At 41.6% G+C, this 22,615-nt stretch overlaps 1 protein-coding gene across 5 annotated transcripts in view; it reads right to left on the bottom strand.

The window, feature by feature from the left end:
* ZNF521 (zinc finger protein 521) overlaps positions 1 to 22,615 on the bottom strand; it is a 277,394-nt gene that overhangs the window by 12,700 nt on the left and 242,079 nt on the right. For all 5 annotated transcript variants that reach the window (XM_059409385.1, XM_059409386.1, XM_059409382.1 and 2 more), the window contains 2 exons: positions 17,170 to 17,301; positions 14,145 to 14,260 (listed from right to left, as the gene is read on the bottom strand). In XM_059409385.1, the coding sequence (XP_059265368.1) occupies positions 14,145 to 14,260; positions 17,170 to 17,301 (248 nt within the window). The remainder of the gene's footprint in view (positions 1 to 14,144; positions 14,261 to 17,169; positions 17,302 to 22,615) is intronic.

Genomic DNA, 22,615 nt, shown 5'->3' on the forward strand with positions numbered 1-22,615 from the left:
AATTTGCTACTCCAAGTTAATTTTCATTCATTACAATAAGCAATATAATTAAAAAAATAACTCTTTAAAGTGAAGTATTTAACATGATCCTGGAAGAAAGGCAGCTTTCTTGCTAACAGAGGGCTAGGCAGCAGGCATGGTGCACACTCATGCAAATTCAAAGGTGAGGCGTAAACAAGAACACACAGCCACACTGCCATGCAGAAAGGGCCTGGCAACGGGAGGCCTCATTCTAATCAGTCCTCAAAGGAACCTGCCATACAGAAGTGGCACTTATTCTAATTTAAAGCCCTCATGCTTGCTTCAGTGTTGCAAAATTTATAAAAGAATAACTTCATTAAACCGCCTGGCACTTCAAACACAAATGCAAACCAGCCACAACACAGAAGGAGCTGGACAAGAGGAAGAGAAATATTCCCCGAGAGTTGTTAACTCGGATATTCAAATGAAGCCTGCATTGGGGCAATTCTCTTCCCGATGACCCGGTCTGACATGCAACTTTCCTTCACCAAGGACTTCTCTTTACTTCACTCGGGAGGCCTGTTGCTGCTTAGCGGTCTGCTTAATCACACTGGAAAATCATTCAGAGGGGTCCGGCAAGCCACGTGCCGTGCAGAAAAAACGTCTGGCAGTACCTAAGTGAATACCATTCAGCGTTCTTTTCCTGGTCTGCAGAGAGATTGACTCTGAATACACACTATGACAGTTTCCATTTATTGGGATATAGATTTCAGACTCTTCTATGTTGAAAAACTCATGTAAAAAAAAAAAATTGCCCCCCTTCACTTGGGTCTTCAAGAAAGAAAGCAAGAGTAAGGGCTAAGTGGAAACCACCTGGTCGATCCATGCACAGCACTGGAGAAAAGTGAGCTTCACATCCTAAAACACACTGTTAAGGAAGATCCTTTTTCTCCCTTGAATCCAAGAAATGCTACAGTAAAATAACTGCAGGCTAGATTTCCAAGCGACAATGTCAGTTTGTGTCAGAACACACATCATTTCGTGCTGTCAACATGTTTCTCCAAATCTCTTTTTGGGGATGCAATGCAAAGACAAATCTGGAAGCCTTCTGAAGAACTCCAAGCCTCTGAGAAAGTGTGTGTCACATACGAGTTGTACTATGCACCGCGATCTGGAAAGATTCCAGTCATGAAGGAGCCCTTTCCTGTTCAGGGTTTCTCAATACCCACGTCCAAATTTGGGCAGAGATTCTGCTTCAGAGGGAGTAAGGGTAAGCATCCCAAACTCTTGAAAATGGTCATCCGTGGCTGGAGAAGAGGCAATGACCTTAGGGTGAAATTGCTTAAGGTGAATCTACAGCCAACAGAAGGTCTAACAGAAGACATTGAGCCCAGCTCAACACGGAGCTGTGCCACAGGGTCCGCTGCCGCTCAGAGGGGAGACCTGCTCTAGGACACTCAGGCCAGGAGAGGACAGACGGACAGGAGAGATGGGAGCGTGAAAGTTATCATCTAGAACAACAACAACGGAAAGGCAGTGTGATGTGATTCGTATTATTCCTAGGATAAACAAATACTGGAATTAATTCTATCTTCGTAAATATGTTTTTATAATGCTGAGGGCTCTTTTACTTTCACATAATGCCATAGAGCAGTAAAGGTAAGTTTCTATGATTTTACTTCTCCGTGAATAAAACAGAGCTAATCAGATGGAATGAATGAGCTAATTCAATTACAGGCAGCCTTTATTGTGCAATAAAATATGGATTATTGATCTTGTGGAGTTGGCAATGCATGATGCAAATTTGAGTGAATGAAACCTGAAGATGCCAGTTTGACTGTTTTTATACATGCTTATGTCTACTAGGACTGTTTCTACGTTTGGAAAACCAGCAAAATAAGCAACGCTAACTAATTAAACCCCGGGCTTCAAAAGGGGATGGATGAAAGCTCACCACAGAGGGCTGGCATGGCAGTCTGAGAAGGCCCCTTTAGCAGGGAAGCCATCCCTCTGTAGACTCATACAACAGAGGGAGGGGTGGAGACACGGACCCTCTCTCCCAGCCTGTCTGTGGCACGGTAAGCCACAAACTTATTTGGGAGACTGAAATTGACTCCATACGCATCTTGCTACAAATCCAATCTAGTCCCGTCATCGGAACGAATGTATTGTTGTGGCTTTGCACTTGTGAGGCAGAACTTGCCTGAGACACAGCGCTGGACTCTTCTAGCAGAATCCTTTGGTCTTTTATCTCTTAAAAAAAAAAAAAAAAAAAAAGGCAATAATCAACCCTGGTTAGAAAGCAAGCGGCTCTGAGGTCACGTGAAACGGAAAGCCTATGCAGCCAACACTAAAGGGAAAAAAAGAAGGTGAGCTCTCATATTCCGTGTGTATTTACACACCTCAGTTCCGTCTTCGCACTTCCCCTTATAAATCTGCCCCCAGATGCGGTGGCATGCTGATTGCTGTTTGTGCTCTGCTGGACCAGACTGTCTGCCGTATTCCTTAGAAACGTCGCCCCGCTCCTCCCTGCAGGCCTGGCCCTTTCCCTCCTTTTGACCAGCTCCCCATCCTCACTACCTTTCCATGGACCAACCCCCCCAGCCCCCACCCGCAGCACAAACATACGCTCTTTCTTCCCCGGATTTTTTTTCTAAGACTCGCAGTGGGTTCTGTGCTTTGGTAGGCGTCCCTCCAAAAGCACAGGCAAGTGGACATGTGGCCTGTTTTCGGAAAAGACTCCAACGAAAGGGAGGAATCAGAGATGCTAAACAATGCTACGCAAAGTTGCAAGCTGCTCGGCTACAGTCCAGAAAATGAATCCAATTTTTCATTCTGTCATTATAAATATTTCATTGCAAATGGTACTGATTTTCTGCAACTGTGGTTAAGCAAAGGGCCTCTGTGTGAATATTTAAGAAAAAAAAAGGGGGGGGGGAGGAAGACAATGAAGAAGGGGAGGGAGGAAAGGTTAGCAACCAATTAATTTCTTACTTTAAATGTAAAAGATTCTGGGAGAAATTCAACAGTGATGTAGTGTGTGACTCAAAGAAGAAGAAGAAAAAAAACATTTACTCTGCTCTTCTTCTGACAGTTTCTCATAAAATATCTGCAGCCCATCTATCTTTTAGTACTCCAGGCTCCTCTGGAGAGCAGAAAATGGTGGTTTAAAGCTCACTTCAGTGCCAGTCTGCGGGAGATTGCTTTCCACAGGACCCCCACTGATGGAGGCCTAGGGGAAGAGGCCCAGGAGTTATTCAATCAGCCCGAGACTCTGGGGCGGCTGGGGGTCCTTTGAGGGCTGATTATAAAGCTGCCCTCCTGTTGCCTGCCTCGGAACAGAATGAAATGAGCAGCCTCTTGCTGAGCAGATTCTGCAAGAAGGAATTTCACCTGTCATGGAGTTTGTCAGAATTTCAGGATTTATCTTGGTGCAAAATTAATAAAATACCAACCAGGATTTCAGGCTGACTACTCAGCTGTGTCATCTCAAAGTGATCTTTCACCCAGGAAAACCTGGACAGTGAGGACAGCTGTTCTTGCCCTACTTCCCCTTCGGAGGGTGAGCGAGGCGACGCGATACCACCAGACGTCGGGATGAGATTCTGAACCAATTACACACAAGGCTGCGTCACGTGTGGGTGCTACTGTCTTGATGCGTGACCTCTCACCCCGCCGCTGTGGTTCTGAAGCCTCTTTGGAATAAGCCCAAGTCTGAAGCATAAAAAGGCCATTTCTGCAGTTTATAACACAGTAGGTCCCCTATGGCATCACATCTGTTAAATTCATACACTGGTATTTCAGGCCGGAATTTGATTTATCTCTTAAAAAGAAGTTCTCACGACGGACTGTGTTAAGAGCACAGATTGTGAAACATTACAAATTAATCTTGGGTCGGCTGTGGACAGAGAGGTGCGATTTCAGCGTTTGTGTGAACACGTGTGCTCTCGGGTCCCCACACTCTTGGGGCTCCCTGCGGGAAGGGCCCTAGAGGGGAGGGGACAGGCAGGGGACAAACCTCTCTCCCTGCTCTGGGGCTCCGGGCTGCAGCCGGCTTGGGAGTCTGGCGTCTCTGCCCACTCCGCTGCAGAAAGTGGCCCGCACCACACAAGTCGCCACGGCCGCTGCAGGTGGGGTTCTACGAAGCCCCAGGTTTGATCATTTTGAGCTGGGGCTTGCAGAGCCCTGGAGCAATTAGCTCTGGTCCTCAGGATAGGCAGCATGATGTCACAGATGGGGCACTGTGCGGGGACTGGTGCGGTGCTCACGCCACCAGCTGGCCAGAGCCACTGGGACAGAGGGTACAGACCCTTCTCGGATTCGACTCTGGACTCTGAACTCAGGTTTGGAACAGGCATAACTCGATTCACAACATCTACCTTGTCTCGCATTCCTGGCCCCCCACCACGCTCCAACCATGGGTACCTCTTCCTAATTGGTCATTGGCAGCACACCCCCGGCTCTCAGAGCCTGCCTTTGGTTTAAGGCAATCGCTGCCTCCCTGTCCGTTTTCCGATGGACATTTTCTAAACGAGACATTAAGCAACACTATAATGTGTTCCGTCCAGCTCTTCTCCTGGTTAACTGACAGTCCCGTTTCAGAGAGCCACCTTTACGAAGCAGTAGTGCCCCGATGATATTAATACCAAGAGATCTCAGGAAAGAGTGAGAAAGGGAGAGGGAAAGCGCGCAAGCGAAGGCACAGATGGTGGGCGGGGACGCAGGGTGCTCTCAGCAGGCTTCAGTGGAGACGCATTAACTCCACGGAGGGATGAGGGCTGCCCACCAGTCCCATCATGAATTATAACTGAGTATGGGAGTGAGGTCTTAGCGCCTGGCTCACAGCAAACAGACTGTTCAATCACCTTTCACCCTTAGAAACTCAAAGCACAGTGAAGCACACTGCTGATATTTTATGGTATCCCCGTAGCCTTTTATGTGTCTAGAAGGCACACAAACTTAGCAGATGCGCCCAGCGGTGGAAGTCAGATAATTATAAAATTAAGTTTTGGCAATGTCAAAAAGGAAACCTTTTTACGGGTGATTGGGGTTTCCAGCGAGAGGTAGTCTTCGGTCAGTTGGGGGATCGAATCAAAGCAGGAGGGGCGGTGGAAGACAGATGCCCGCCTCCGGGCCACGCTGAGTAGCGGGGACGAGCCTCCCTTTTGCACACTTTCCTCCTCCTCCTACGTGAAGGCAGCTCCTGCCCCGTCGGTTCCGTTCTCCCACTCGCTCATTCAATGAAGTTATCAATGAAGGAGGCCTGTTATTTTAGGCAGTTTAAAATTTCACCGCTTTTCAAGGACTCATTTACCCTGCCTTTCACTCCCGCTTAAAGCCTCGGAGTTGCTGTTCTAAATGACAGCACTGTGAGCGAGCCGTGCTTTTAAGCACTATTCATCTCGCCCGCCACATCTCAGGCTTTTACAGAACATGGTTCGCTCTCCAATAAGGGGAACTCACTCTTTCATAGCTGCAGGGCAGAGCCTGTTCTGAGCTGTAGATTCGCTGCAAATATAACAATAAAGGATACAAATGTGAATTCCTCTTAAAACACACGCGTGGCTCGGAAGCTGCCTTGCCTTAGCAAACTCGATCAAGAGCAGCCTATCAATCTTTCTCCAAATGCACAGCAACAGCTCATTGCGCACGGCTGTCCCACGGATCGCCACATCGGTGGATCAGAAGGTGCTGGAACGAATTCTTTGCTCCTTTCGGGGGATTTATAGTTGAAGTCCATGATTACCGTCTCTCTTTCTCTAATTGTTACAACAGTTGGATATGGAGGTGGTGTTTTCCAATAGTCGGGTAAAAGTTGGTAAACACAAAGGGTCTATTCTTGGCATTTTGTCTCTGCTAATGTGAGGAAGCAGATCCATGTGTGGAGCACACGTCTAAAATAGGAACATATGTGGGAACGGAACGTGCCTCTCTGGACTGCAGAATGTTCTAGAAAATCAGGATTTCCAGACCTCTCCAAAGGATCTGGGTACAAACGTGGGGAGACCGAGCTCTGTCTTTTCAGGCCAATCAGGCCCACAGTTTCTCGCTCCCTAAAGGAAACAGATCTTCTGGCGCTGTGGCAGCAGGCTGTCTTGGCGACATAGAAGGTGGTGGGGCCAGCTAGAGCGCAGCCAAAGCAGAATGTGGCAGAGGTGATGAACATTTCCAGGGGGTGGGGAGGGAGGGGGCTGTGGAACTGGCCACAGTGCTCTTCAGTACACCCTAGCTGGACGCTCCATAAAGTTGCACTGATGGCAGCTCGGAGATGGCCATCTGTCGTCAACTCTCGGCCAGACAAAAAAATAATGTAATGGCAGATCGCTAACAACAGGGCTGTTGGAGGAGGGAATGAGTCCTAGAACGAGGAGGTAGTGCTCCATCTTTTAATAGCGAAAACCAGCCATCGATAGGAACATCAAGAAATTAATGGATGGAGAATTTTTAAAAACTGAGCTGGGGTATTGTAGAAACGACTCAGATGTAAACATAGTGGGTTTTAGCTTATCACAGTCGCCTCTGCTGCCCCGACTGCAGTCCTATTAACCACTCGGTTCTTGAAAATTCGACTAGCAGGACACATGGTGAAGCAGTGAGGGCCAAATTTAGTAAAAGGTGAGCCCACATCGTGCCTCCAAGCATGCACACACAGATTAGGCATTTATTGGTACAAAACAGGTAATTGAAAATGCATTTACTCATTTAGTCCAAATGAGTTCATTGTGACAATCATTCTTATCCATCTTTCTGGAGGCTTGCTTAATTTCTCGACACAGTCTTAGAAAAAAGCAAAATAAAGCTACCTTATCTTTAGATGCATTGTAAATGCTATGAAATTTTAAACTCCCTTCTTTGTTCGAGAAAAACCTTAGCTTTGTGCTACTGCATAGATGTTAGGAAGTGGGGAGAAGCAGGGAGAGAGAGAATGAATGAAAAACAGTCAAAGTGAGGTGAGCTGTGTTCTATTTCTTTGTCCTATATGATTAACTCTCTGTCTTCAATGGTAAGGCCAATCAATCCTGATTGAATTATCCAATATTAACAGCTGAAAGTGATCAAAAGTAATGGTGAAAACATAGCACCAATCAATAAATCAATGCAAATGATTCAGTTCCTGGAGATTCGATCAAATAAAAGAGATAGATCAATTTAACCACTGAGCAAATTAAGTGGAAGTTGGTGGAACACCAATTTACTTCAAAAGCCCTGCAGGCCTACAAAGCAGAGAAATGAGGTGGTGGAGAAAAGGACCAGTTCCAGACCCACATGCTCACTTGACACAATTTATGCTCCTGAGATCCCTAAGGCTATGTGATGTGTTCCGGGGCTGTGATTTCAACCCCAAGAACAGAAGTTACAGAGGTCCAAAGGATCAGGGGAAATGGAGAGCCCGGGTACTGGGAAACATAAACCACCCAAGAAGAGGCAGGAAGGACATCCCCCACAATGAGCTCGAGAACGCAGTGAGGGCAGGCCCAGACAGGGCGATGGACAAATCTTCCAATCTGGGGTTCCCAAAGGAAGACCACATGATAAGAGGCAAGCAGGACAGGGTTTTGAGTCTTAGAGTTGGAGTGGGGAATGGCAGTTGAACTGCCATTCAAACTACATTAGATATAAAGATAAAACGAAAAATACACAAAAGTCGTGAGGAGTACCAGAGGCAAGAGTTTAAGGGCAAGTCTTCTAGCTTTTTAAAGGCACACTTTTCCATTCCTTCAGGTTGCAAAAGAAGATCAGCCTGAGAAAATATGACAACAAAGGAAAACAAACCTTTCCCCAAAGCACACCCAGATCCCACCTTGTCTTTGATGGAGGGGCAAGATAAAACTTTTTGTTTGGTCCCACGTCCTTAATCTGGGGTATGTGGAGAGAAGGGACAGGTTGTTTGGAAATAGATTTCTGAAAGCAAATATAAATATTTTGTTTTATGGTTATATGCTAGAAAGAAAAAAGCCCAAGACTCTTTATCCCTTAAAAAAGATGAATGTTGAAAAATAAGAATTTTAATGTGGATACCAATTAACATGAAACTATGTCAAGGTATGATTAATTGGGAAATTATTCCAGTAGAACTAGAGCAGAGAGCTAAGGAACATTCTGACGTTTCCGAGATAGAGATTTCATTTCTGAGTAATGATGACTCTTGATTTTGTTTACTTAGGTCAGCACTAAGGAGCAGGGAGAGCATCAGGCAACCAGTGTTCACCCCATGCCTGTTTTGTTCTACACTCTGCACTGAGTGCTCAGGATGACTTACTTGCTGTGCTCTCTCACCAGGATACTGGGAGTTAGGCAGGAGGCCTTGTTGTTTCCCACATGCCCATTTTACAGATGGTAACACTGAAGCCCACAGTTGAGAGCTTGTAAGTGGTAATGACCAGAATCAAACTCTGGTGATTCCCCTCTGCAACTGATGCCCTTTCCCTTGTACTAAGCTGCCTATAGAGAATTGAAAGCAAATTAAAACAAATGAAAAAACCCACAGAAATTATTTTCTCAAACTACTAGCCATTGGAGACTTAATGGGTGGCTAATCACATCCACCCTTCAGAACCAGCTTGAATGTGTCCCTCCTGATGTCTTTCTTGAGTCTCCCAGCTGGAGAATAAGCATCTTCTCTTGGAATACTTATAACGGTTTATTACGTATTAGCTCATATAATGGTTAATCATACACGTATCTTATCTTTTCTAGTAGACTGTAAATATGATCTATTTCTAATTATTTTTGATATGTCATAGAGCGAGATCATGGTCAGTTTAAAAGATAAAGTTATAGTTTTATAAGTATTTTAATTAATAAATATATTACCTTTTTAAATCACAGCACTGGGGCAACAGAAGTAAACAGCATAGCACTTGTGATTTTGACTATTAACAAGGACTCCTCAATGTCTCATCACACATTATTTGATAACTTGAGACACAAATTTGTATTAAGGTTATTAAAAGGCTGGTTGAGGGAAGGAGCTAAGTCAGCAGGTGACCCAGTGACTGGCTGGGCAGCTCCATTTCCACCCTATAGGGCCAATACTACGTGCACTGCTTCGTTTTTCTTTCAGAGGTATAACCATGAGACCTGAGCACCAGTTAAGCTGTGGTGAAAAAAAAGATGCATCAACATCACGTGACTTGGTGGGAAAGTGATTTGAGAAGAAAAACAGCTGAAGAGACAATTGCCTATTTAAACAGAAGTGCTATCCGAAAGAAAATCATGGTGTTTCCTTCCCAACATCAGATGATTACTGCAATTTGAGTGTGGAAAACACAGCATTCATGAGCTAATGAAGGGAAGGGCTGCCTGTCACAGTAATCTTTGATTCAAAAGGAATTCCAATGCCAGAATCTCAGAACCAGAAGTTCACCTAGGCCTATCCCCTCGCTCCCTGCTGCTGGAATTCCCTCTCTGTTCATTAAGTTCCTAATAGGGTGCCTGATGGAACTTTCTATGGAGACCCATCAGAAGATGAGGATTGGATCACCGCCTTCGAATTGTAGCTTTTCTAGAGGCAGCAATTAAACAGTAATTACTCTATTGAAAGACAGTGGCCTATTCAGCAGCATTTTTACAAACACACCACTTGCTCACACCTGTATAAACCACTTTGGATACAAATATGCATTGTGGGATATTATTCTTGGACCACACCATCCCTCTCTCAAGGCAGCTTCCTTAAGTTCGGCAGAAAAAAGTTCTGAGGTCTATTAGGAAAACATGTGAAACATTCAATGTATCCATTTGCTTTTAAAATAACAGAATGTTCATTTAGTTCAAATAATTCACTTGTATTCCAAAGGACATCTTTCCTACCAGCAGGCTAGGCGGACATATATTAGAATTCCTTGCACAAATGAGGGAAAACTCTACCAAAGGAAAAATACTGTCTTGCCAATAATTTTACGTTATCTATCTCTAAACTGGGATTTAAAACTTTTGGTCAGAAAGGTTTAGGGGTCATGTGAAGAACATAGCTTCTTTGGGGTGCCTCGGTGGCTCAGTAGGTTAAAGCCTCTGCCTTCGGCTCAGGTCATGATCCCAGGGTCTTGGGATCAAGCCCTGCATGCTCTCTGCTTGGCAGGGAGCCTGCTTCCCCTCCTCTCTCTGCCTATTTGTGATCTCTGTCTAACAAATAAATAAAATCATTAAAAAAAAAAAAAGGAACATAACTTCCACACCAGCAACAAGTGTGTCCTAGATTGAGTGTTCCATAGAAATAGAGGTTTTAATGTTTAATTCTAAAAGGAACCGTGGTCTGTGATGTCCAAAACATGATGTCGGAGTCCTTGGTCTCCTGAAGATGAACAGTGTATAATGAGGAATTATCTGAGTTCGGACTGGCATTGTAGGCAGTTATCAATGAAAATAACACACGTGTGTGTGTGTGTTGGGTATATAATTTTATACCCAACAAAGCACTTCTAGTCACACACACACACACACACACACACACACACACACACACACAAAATGCTTTCTCGTTTTTAACTGGCCATAAGCAGTGAAAGAAATGTAAATTACTTATTATGGCAATGAAATGATTTATGCACCATTAAAAGATACACCATCATTATGTAGTAAGTTGATTTTGAAATGCTCATCCTAGACTTACAGTAGTATTCTCACTGTGACAGAAGAGTCAAATAAACTATATGCTTTCAGGGGCACCTGGATGGCTTAGTCAGTTAAGTGTCTAACTTCAGCTCAGGTCATGATATTGGTGTCCTGGGACAGAGCAGGCAGGATGTCAGGCTCCCTGTTCAGTGGGGAGACTACTTCTCCCTCTCCCTCCACCTCCCACCTCTGCACCACCACTCATGCACTCTCTCTCAAATAAATAAAACCTTTTTTTTTTTTTTTAAAGGCTATACACTTTCAACCTCCAATAGGATTTCAGTTCTTGGACATTTAGTTTTATAATCTCTTATGAAAAGTCCTCCTTTCTGAACTTCAGTGGCATAAAAAAGTAAATGAGTATGAGTTCAAGTGGTATGTATGATGCGTATCAATTGTAAAATTTGCATTTATTTTCCACACCAGAGCATGAACCAAAGGGGGCTGATAAAATGGTTTCATTTTTCTACTCTTATGATTTTGGTTACCAATCTAATTTTCTACCATTACTTTAATTTCAGTCGATTTCTCCCCTCATTCTAGAAATTAACAAAACTATTAGGTTTTTGTACACTTATCATGCTCACTTTTTATGCAAGAAATAAAAGAAATCAATCCTTAAAAATTACATTAATTCCATCCTCTGAGCACAGGTGTAAAGGTAATTTGGGTAATGAAAGCAAATGTACGGGACTGTGAACCCCTGAGGGTAAAGGAGAAGAATCTAAACATTCTCAAAACTAGAAAGAGTAAAGTTAACACTGGTCCATTTTTCTTAATGTATTGTAAACAAAAGCCACTGCTACTATTGGGAATTTTAGAAAATAGGCCTACATAGATATTCCAATGACTGTGGATGTTAGCTTTCTAAAAATTATCATATACTAACTATAAAACTAATCTTATCTAAGGGATGATGCATGTATTTGAGCCTGAGTATTCATATCAAGACCAAAACTGTGGGGCACCTGGGTGGCTTTAGTCGGTTGAGTGTCCAACTCTTGATTTTGGCTCAGGTCATGATCTCAGGGTCATGAGATCAGGGTCGAGTCCCACATTCGGCTCTGCACTCAGCAGGGAGTCTGCTTGAGATTCTCTCTCTCCCTCTGCCCCTCTACCCCCCCCCCCCAAAAGACCAAATATGTATGATTCTGAGTTATGGGATTAGAAAAAGAGTGCCCACCGCTTTGGATTATGGACTAAACCTTATTGTCGCCCAGATCACAATTTGAATGAATGAATCAAGAATGATTTGAGAGGTGTTGGAACTTCTAAGATCTTAAAGAGTCAGAAAGAGTTGCGTTTTGTATTGTAGGTTATAAATCAACAGTCCTCCAAGTGTGACTTGGGGACCCCTGGGGTCTCCTAGATCCTCTCAGGAGGTCTGCTATGTCAAGACTATTTTCACAATAGCATTAAGACATTATTTGTCCTTTACACTCGCATTATCTCATGAGTGCACAGTGGCGTTTCCTAGGGGCTAGCTGACAAGCAATGACATCATCTTTCTGGCAGTTGTAGAATCGCATGTGTGTATATTCTTGTGTTTAAAACATCTTTCAATTTAGATTTCTAATATGGAAATATCAATAGATAATAACCCACACAAATCAAAGCCCTCTGGGTCATCAATCATTTTAAGTGTAAAGGCATCCTGAGATCAAAGAGTTTGAAAACAACAGGTCTATACTAATTGTAAAAAAGAATGAAAACTGTACTTTCCACAAAACCCTAAAATACACTATAAAAGAAACCTGGAGTCCTGAAGGATGTGTTTAATTGCTTAGTTTTTTCTGTACTACCCTGGGCTATAGGTTACTATGGCCTTCTTTTGTTGGGTTCTTTTAATGAAAGACATTGAAGTCTTGCCACAGGTTAGCTGTATTAGGAATCTACTAATACAGTACAAAAGTGCAATTTTGTTGCAATTTTTTTCAGGAACATTAGATAGAAGTCAGTCTCTATAGATTCTCAACACCTTTTATTTTAACCTATTATTAATTCTCCACAGTTTACGTGCTAATTCAGTATCACTAGGTGTATTCGCCATATCCTTCACAGAGTCATAAAAACCCAAATGACTTATCTTTTGATACCTATTGCAATAAGAATATATTTTCAAACAGCAACTTAGGTTAAATTAAGAAGATATACTTTTCAACAACAGTCTAACTTGGCCAATCTTCTACATTCAATTCCCAAACAGATGTGACAGCGTAGAGATCTATTTAGAAGTGAAAAAAAGTAAGATAGCAACTTTAATTTCGGTCCACTGATGCCATTGTCACAAGGAAATGGGCTCACCCATTCTTTCAAATATTTTTTATTTCACTTCCTTGATTTGCTATTGGTTTACTTGTAGAGTAACAGACAATAAACTGTAAATTCCTTATTTTGACGCACAATTCACAGAAATCTGGTTTCCCCAGAGCTCTAGGAGGTACAAAGCTGTCCCAGGGTCAACTGTGTCAGATGAGGATTTAAGGAATGGGTGGAACTCTGAGTTCCTCCTTCACCCAGATCTGGTTGAAGGCATTCAATGCAAGAAATAACTACCCCTTGCCCCTTTTAAGGCTAAATGACTTTATTGTTAATGATTGTGCTCATAATGACAAAACAACTTTGTGTTTGAATCCATTCTCCTCTAACAGCTCCAACAAAATTGAACAAAAACCTGTTACTCCTATAATTTCATTAGAAAAATGAGGATAAGTATTATGCCCATTTTTCAGATGAAATAACAGAAAACAAAACAAAACAAGAGTTATTTTCTTCCATAATAAATAACATTTTTCAGGGTAGCATCCAGGTCTCTTACCCATATTTTAACCACTAGTCTATTGCCAAGAGTAATAAAACTAACTGAACATTTGTATTGTATTTTTTGGTTTGTACCTTAGATTCAGACCTCTTCAGTTCATTTATACCTAACAGCAACCCCATAAGCATTACACTTGTCTGTCAGTTCTTCGTATCTGAGGTTCAGAGACATTATGGACCCGTGCAAAGTCACATATCTAGCAAGTGGACACTCAAGACTAAACCTAATGTCTTTGGGTGCCAACATTTTAAGTAGGAGGCTGTTACTGGGTAAAATTATTCTAGTCTATTAAGCGGAAGAAACCTACTAGACAAGAGTACAGCTTCTTTCTTCTCTTCCCTTCTCCCTTCCAATTCTGAGCCCCTCAGGACAACAATAACTTGGACATCCATCCAGCTTGGAGTCCAGTGGGAACAGAACATGAATTAAACAGGATCAGGGAGAACGGGCCATGACAGCGAGGTGAATGATCCCACAGTCCAATAAACCTGACCCCTAAGCCTATCACATTGGGTCAGAAGGTCCAATTATAGGTCTGTTCCAGTTCTTTTTATGATTGACAGCAGCCAGAGGCAAAATTACTTTGGTGTCTGTTAATCCAGCTTCTAATTTTCCCTTTGCCCCAATACACACAGAGCATCATGGTGGCCCAGGGTGAGTGATACTGCGAATCCAGATTTAAAATGCCCTTGTCTCCTATAAGAAGAGCAACTGAGTTCAATCCCGGTTCTCCTCATGGGGACATTACCTGCAGCTCTGTTTGGAAGAAAAACTTCTGTGGACATTGTGTGCAGTCATAGATCTTGTCTTCTTGTCCATGGGCAGAGAAAATATGCTGCTGCAACTTGTTTGCTTGAACAAACACTGAAATGATAAAAGGATGGTGAACTTTGGGTTATTTTCTCTCTGCGATGCCCTCAGTCGATGACTCCCCATGAAGAGCCCCCCCACCACCACCCCTGACTGAGCAGCTTCAATGGCACACCTTCTGGGTGAGACTACTGGCAGGCACTGGGGAGGGCTGAGTCCCACTTTCTCATGGTTGGGTCACTGGCTTTTGCGAAGGTGCCCTCTACCAGGTGCCCAATTCAACCCAAACAGCTCCCGAGTAAAGGTTTATCGAGGCCCCGCTCCCTATAAATCTTTTAAAAATCAAGCTGAAAATTGTCAAATGCACAGCCTTGTCTGAACAGAAATGACTCTTATTTCTCAGCAACCCACAGGTTAAGAAATCATAGATGCCAAAACCCTGTTTATTGTATTTGCCTAAAGTTACAGCTAGTGAACAGTTCTCTATTTAAATGTGTTAATGCTAAAAATTATATCCCACAGCTACTCTGGGGCACTGTCTATAAATGTGAAACAGAACGGCAGGTAAATTCTCTTTGGATACTTTAAGATCAACTCAGCCTACACACTGAATGCAAGGGTTTCAATAATATAAACATGTTCAATTTTAATGACTACAAAACAAGGCCCTAAGACTGTGTAACAGTTTACCTAGGAGACATACTATTAATAATTAAATTGTATATGCCAGAGGCAGTGTTTGGGTTGGCAGAACTGACTTCTGATGGATGCCTGGTGCACCCTGACCTAAAAAAGTTTGCGTCTACAATATTAATCTGTATAGGCAGGGAAAGGATTTATTAAAGATGTTGGCATTTGACTTTGACTCCACTCTAATCATTAAAATTATTCTAATTGCCAGCCAACCTAAAATATTAGAATATTGTTCTTGTGAGTCATACATTTTAATCACATTTCTCATTACCTTAAAAAACGACTCAGATTTCTTCTCTCCCACCTAACATGCTTTATGGTGGAAGGTTTTTTTTTTTTTTTTTAATTGTTATTTCTAAAATTACTTCAAGATATACTAAAACAATTCAGGTCTGTCAGCACAGAAAATGCAGACTGCTCATGTTTAATGCATTTTTGTCTCTTACCTACATCAACAAAAAGAAATGGTGTTTTTATACAGATTTGCAACGGCTCTCCATGTTACTTAGCACATTTTATGAGGCTTCTGGCTACAACATCAAATAACTATTTTATTGGGGGTCTTAATCATAAGGAGATCTATGACCCAGTCTTCCTAATGAAGACTTATTCTGAGCTTTTATACAGAACTCAGACTCCTGACTCATGGTATCTTGAGATAAATACTATGTCATGGTAAAAATATAACATTATATATTTTTTTCTTAACTACGGTGAACAAACTACTGGTTACCAGAGGGGAGGTTGGGGCTGGGGGAGGGGGTTGGATGGGCACAATAAGGGATGGGGATTAAGGAGCACTGGGTGATGCATGGAAGTGCTGAATCACTATATTGTACACCTGAAACTAATAAAACACTACATATTAGCTACCTGGAATGAAATTAAAAATTTAAAAATTCAAACAAAAGCATTAAAAAAAGGCAAGCCTCCCTTTCCCCATAAACCCAAGTATGTATTTTAAAATACAAGTTGTGGGGCACCTAGGTGGCTCAGTCATTAAGCCTCTGCCTTTGGCTCAGGTCATGACCCCAGAGTCCTGGGATCAAGCCCCCCACATCAGGCTCTCTGCTCAGCGGGAAGCCTGCTTCTCCCTCTCCCCTGCCTGTGTTCCCTCTCTTGCTGTGTCTCTCTCTGTCAAATAGATAAATAAAAAAATATAAAAATAAAAATACAAGTTGAAAGAATTAAAATAACCAGTTCCTTGAGGAGTGGCTGATGAAATGACTGAACAAGAAAGAGCCTCACAGGCAAATGTTGAAGCCAGAGCCATCACAACACTCAAGTACTACTTGTGGTACCTGGGCAATGAACGTGGCCCCTCTCTTATTTTGTTACAGGATCGAAATCTATAGGCTGAATGCAGTGAAGGTTAAGAAAGCCTGAAAGCTTGCTCTGCAGACAAAGAAGCCAGTTTTGAGAGAAGGATATATTTTTGTTTTGTTTTGCTTTTTTTTTTTTTTTTTTTTTTTTTTTTACAAATAAGGAGGAGACATGTCCTTGAGGGGCTTGACCATCTAGTTCAAGACGCATGCAAAATGATCACAGAGGATTTTCCAAAATAACTTTTGTCACTGTTGGAGGGAGTACCAGAAATGTGTGTGATCATATTTCAACCCTTGTGGGGTTCAAATTATAGTTTCTGATTTACATTTTTTTTTTTTTTTTTTTTTTTGCCGCTGCTGTTGGAAACGCTAGTGCTATAGCATCCAAAAAAAGGTTTCTTCTCAAAAGCGTAAATTTGTATCAACTTCTACTTTAAAAATCCAATTTGATAGGAAATAAACGCCTCATCTAATCTGTTTTCTAGTTTCAAGAATTTGGGAGGGTTTTCGTAATATCTTTTGTATTTCCTATGGGGAATGTTACAAAATTCTCCACGTTTAAAAAACAGACATGGGCTGGGCAGCATGGCTGCTGTTCTAGTCAGACGCCTTGCAACTCAGAAAACGCTCTGAGCAGGCATTCTCTGTCTGGGTGACCTTTTAACACCAAGAGGAGAAAAGTGAACAGAACATGGATGTCGTTTTCCAGATGGAAAAGTGCAAAGTTCTGCGGGAGCTCGAAATGCCATTTGTTCATTCTGACAGTTAACCTCCCTGCCCATTTGAGCCTTTAAGTAGGCGGCCATCAATAATGCTAATCAGCAGAAATCAAACATCTTCTCCCCAAATTGAACTGAAGTCCTGTCCGCAAAAGGCTATAGCAGTGGGGAGACGCCTTGGTAGGAAAGACATGACCAGGCCATGGAGCTCTCTAGAGTTTCCTACCTGTGAAGCAGACAGGGCACTTGAAGGTACCTCCCATCCCTTCGAAGCTGTGCTCTATCAGATGGCACTGGAGTTTGGCGGGGGAGTCAAAGGTCTGGCTGCAGAGTTTGCATTCGTGGTTCAGTCCTTCATCTGTTAAGGAGAACATGAGCAGAAAAATTGAAGCTCACCGCCTCTTTAATAGACGTGAATTCACTATAATGGCACACATCAAACTACTTCTGTCACTGAATAGAAATATATAATAGTGTATAAGGTTGTTGGTTATCCGTTCACCTTACCTATGCATTTATAGCAACTTAAGACATTTCTGGAATTTAACCTCCAAAGATAAACAGAAGGCAGGGTTTGATTTAGGGGAATGCATTTTGTTCAGCTTTTAAAGCGTAATTAGATATCACTGATAAGGCATCTCCTTTCCACAATCATGTTTTTATGGCTGTGCATTTAGAAAGTCCTAAAGTAATGGACCCGCAGAAAAATGGAGCCCCTCTTCCTCAGGCCTCTCCTCTGGTTTACTTAGAAGGTTCTACAAGTTTCTATTTCTAACTATAAGGTTTTTAGTGGTATTCCCACAAACTTTCTTTTTCTATGCCCAAGATGTTCAGGCAATTTTGAATTATTATCAATGCTTATAGCATATCCTATAAATGCTTTATTTTTTCTGCATGGGACTCTTGGTTTCCCATATCTTCTCGGTTCAGTGCTCTCTCTACTTTACGAGACAGTTTTAATTTTACCCTGTGATCTAGACTGCCTTTCTCCAAAGGAACATCTATGAGCTCCAAGCTCACTCTTGTCTAGTCCTGGATTTTTCTTTGCTATCTTAGGGACAAGATGGCAGAAAAATATTCTGATGTAATAATAATTGGTACAAAATGTGCAGCTTCTGTTGTTGATCGACACCATTATTTTTATGTTGCTTTTGCCTCATTAAAATGTTTCTAAAATATTTAAGTAGTTAAAGAGTTTACTTAATTCTTTAATTAAAATTTAAGAATTATTTCAAATTGCAATGATAAATGAAAACCAGTAATGCTAACACGAAAACTCACATTTCTTTAGTTTTCTGTGTTGCAGATACTGTTGTTCTACATGCCCACAGATAGACATTCATTTAACAACTATGATTAGGCCCATTTTATAGATGGGAAAAATGAGGCCCAGAGAGTTTAAGTGATATATATATATATTTTTTTTTTTTCTGAGTCAGAGGCAATATTTGATGGAGCCAGAACTGAGCTCCAGGCATCCTGGCCTCAAGGGCCAGGACCTTAGCAAATAGACGGCCATACACCAATGACTCCCAGACGACGTCTCAGAGAGAGGAAGGGCTAAGAGGCTGTGATTTAACCCAGCCTGTTACAAGTTACACTTTTATCTTCTCCTATTTGCAGTGATTAAACATGTGATTAAGGAACATGAGTGTCAGATATTCTTGGGCTAGGAAATGAAAGACATATTCACACCGTGGGGGTAACAAGTCTATCCCCCAAACGTATCTCCTCCCATGGAACCCAAGTGCACGTGGAAGTCCTTCACCAGCTGCTATTACTGGCAACACAAAGGGTCAATTACAAAGTGAATTATTATTAGCTAACTAGGAGTAAAATCACTCCATTTGTATTCCTAATCTTTTTCTCACACAAGTATGAGTCTTTAGAAGCAGAGGATTGGAATTTGTAAAAAGAGAAGCAAAGCACTAATTAAGCCACCCAGTACTGTCTACATTTCACAAGAGATAAAAACCTACTCTGTATTTGGGTGGCACAGTAAATTCCTTGATTATAATTATGTAAGAAGGAGTTTAATTGTGCATACTGACATGACAAGAGGTTATACAAAAAGCTTTAGGGATTATATAAGATCAAGGGGTTTTCATCTGTTCCTTTCTCTCTCTCCCTCTCTTTTTTCTAATCCTAAAGTCACCAACATTTTCCCAAATTTTAGATATTAAGAAATATCAGGAACACAATTTATTGTAGAGAACTGGGTCTGTAAGTTGATTAACAGAAATAGTTGCCAAATGTAAATGTTTTCTCTTTCCTCAATGTTGCATACCTTACTTGGGTGATAAGAAGGTAACCAAGAGTTCAACTTTCATCTTTAACTTGTGTGTTTGGCACAAGAACCAAGATGTGGTCTATGGGTGTGAGCAGGTACACACACTTGTTCCAGAATTCTTAACCTTACAATATTTGTGAAGAAACATATATAAGCCTTGCTGGCTTTCTAGGAGATAATGACTGACTGCTCTGCAAACACAAAGTGAATTATGCAAGTTAGATCTATGTTTCTTGACTATGAATATTTTGTTTGGAAAACTAATAGGATAAATACACATGTGTATGACTACAAAGAAAACATCCTTATCAATTTTTATTTATTTCTTATCCTGAGAACAGAGAAGTGTTATCCCAAAACATTACATGATCCAAACTTAGTCAAGTGAATTTACAAGAAGGCGACACATAGTCATAAAGCATTTACACATTATTAGGGCAGACTTAGTTTTCATGAATCCTGAATTCCGTGAAGGCACTAAGTGATGGCAATGATCATAACAATAGCTTCCAGCATTTTCAGAACTCTTTATAGTAAACAGCACATTTTAATATTGAAAAAAAAAATAAAACAAAACATGTTGGGTGTTCTACCTGCCTCTCATTTTTAAGTTACACAGAGGTCTTCTGTAGCAAGTAACTTTTCCTAGCTACTTGAGCAGGACGGAAAATGCATCTGGATTACTACACAGCAAATGGTAGATAAGCAAAAACCAGTGTGCTCCAAGCTAGACAGGGCACACTATCTATGCATTTCTCCCACCTTTATTAACTTCCCTACTCATTTTCCCCGTGCTCACACTTGCTTATTTCCACAGGGCCGAATGGATAATGAATGAGAGAGACAGGACGACCCAAACCATTTTACCACTGAATAACAGAACTCATTTTGTATTTTTTTAACTAAAGAAGGGGGCAGAGATAGTAATGGCAAACTAAGAAAACATATTTATAATAAGAATTTCAAAGGTTTAACCTTACTTAGAGTCTCTGTTGATGTCTGCTCTCATACATTCTCTATTAACATTGTGTGGCGAAGAGCAGGGTCTTAATTTTCAAAGAAGTTCTAAAAAATCCTTGGTACTGGGGGGAATCTACCTCAGGTAAGCCCTGCTTCCTTTCAAAACGGAGCTTCTCTCCTCTTGCTAGCTGGTAGGAATGGGTAAGGAACTGGAAAGTTGCATTGTGGTTTTAATTTAAAGTTGACGTTCATGAAGTGTCACTATCAACACCTCTGATTTCGGGTAAACTTGAGCCTCGGGCTCAGGATTTTGCCGATAGAGCTACAACTTGCACCTTGTCTTTTTATCTCCCTTCTTCCTAAAGGTGCCAAAAGCCTAAAAATTCAATCAAAGTAACAATTTCTGCTCTCCGGAAAGGTAGCAGCTGACAGTAATTGGATAATACAGTCTGAGTCATTTATTAAAAAGAGATTCTGAGTCAATTGATTTAATAACCATTACAATATTCCATTAAGGATATAATAGGCTAGTGCAGCCCTATTTTTTTTTATTGAGTTATAGATGAGATCTATAGGTGAAATTTCTAGATTTTTCTTCCCTTTTTGCTTATCTATAGTCTCCAGATTTTCCACAATGAGTATAATTTGCCTTTGTAGGTGATTTTGAAAGTTAAAGACTAAAAAGCACTACCCTCTCTAAAGCCAATTACAACACTGAAATTCTGATGGCCAAAAGGTTACAAAGGAAATGGGCAATAAAGGGCTCAGTGGGTTAAGCCTCTGCCTTTGGCTCAGGTCATGATCTCAGGGTCCTGGGATCAAGCCCCGCATCTAGCTCTCTGCCCAGTAGGGAGCCTGCTTCCCCTCCGCTCCATCTGCCTACTGCTCTGCTTACTTGTGATCTCTCTCTCTGTGTCAAATAAATAAATTAAAATCTTAAGGAAAAAAAGAGAAATGAGTAATAGTATGGAGGACAGAAAAATTCTAGTTCTGAACACTAGGCTGAAGACTATTCTAGTCAAGTACATATGAGAGCACGGAAAGGGAGGAAGAATCATCAGAGTGTAGATCAGACAACTGAATGAGAAGAATATGGAGCTTTCATTATAAACTTGGCTCTTTCCAGAACAAAGAGAAAACCCCTATTTATTGTATGCTGATGGAGGGGAGGACAGCTGAGGCCAGCACTGTTGGTCCAAGGTCAGGAAGGGCAAGAGTGAAGCTGTCACCACCGAGAACATGTTGGAGGCCAGCAACTTTCTGTCCTGGTGAACCACTTTAAAGCAGGATCAAAGATGGCATGGCTATCATGGAGAAATAATTTCCCATGTATAGAAATTTCAGCTCAAATAATTACTTCCATTTGTTAATCTGCATTTAAGTGTGAACATAAATGTAAACAGGAATTGAGTCTACATAGAAGACACTGATGCTCATGTAAATATTTACTCCACTATTAAATGTTTCAAAGGAAAAGAGTCTGAATACTTAATTGCAAGTTACAACCTCAATGCTTGGGTAGGGAACGGGATGATCATTTACAAAACTTTCTGCTCTAAGAACAAAATCTATTTGTCAGAGGCCAGTTCAAAGGGAAATGATCATTTCTATCCCTCCAATTTATAAAACGTGGACCAACACAGCTATTAATCAGTCAGCTTTGTAACAGAAAAAAAATGAGAGTTGCCATTTGGATGCTCAAGCACAACTCAAGTTATAAGCTCCAACATGGCAATTGTTAGCTTAACAGAAGACACTGACATTTCAATATAAGCTTTAAACAAGAGAAACACTTTAAGCAGCCTCCAGACTGTGTGTCCCATGTTTATACTCCTTTTCCTTCAATAAAAACAAAAATCTAGAGCAGCTACAAGCAAATGTTCGGTGGTTGACTTACACGCAGCTGTTATCCCGGGAGTCACTAGGGGCCCCGTTGTATCATCTGATCAACACTGCAGCCATTACGGAGGACCAATTTGTAACGGTTTCTAAGTAAAACTCCTCTTATTTACCCTCGAGACTGGCCGGAAGGGTCCTCCAGCCTCTTCCACTGCATAAATCTATAGGCTAAAGTCCAAAGATACAAACCCCTCTCAGTGCATCATCCTAGGGCAGGGGCCATACTTAAAAGCTCTTATCTGACTGTGCGTATACCCTGCCCTTGGAATCCAAACAGAGGAATCAAACGCCCTGCAGGTGTAATTTTTCCAGTTCGAACGCATATACCACTATATCCTTATATATGTATTTTTAAATCCAAGAAAACTATGCCCTAAACCAATTCCCAACCCCCAACTCTTTACTCGGCTTCTCTTCCCTGAGTTAATTTCCAAGCACACATTTATAAGCTAGGGGTCTGAGGAGTAACAAAGAAAAGCCACACATGACAAAACTCACCCCTCGGCTACGTTGGCTCACCCTA

This window comes from Mustela nigripes, chromosome 8 (genome assembly GCF_022355385.1).
Source record: "Mustela nigripes isolate SB6536 chromosome 8, MUSNIG.SB6536, whole genome shotgun sequence".
Classification (NCBI taxonomy): Eukaryota; Metazoa; Chordata; class Mammalia; order Carnivora; family Mustelidae; genus Mustela; species Mustela nigripes.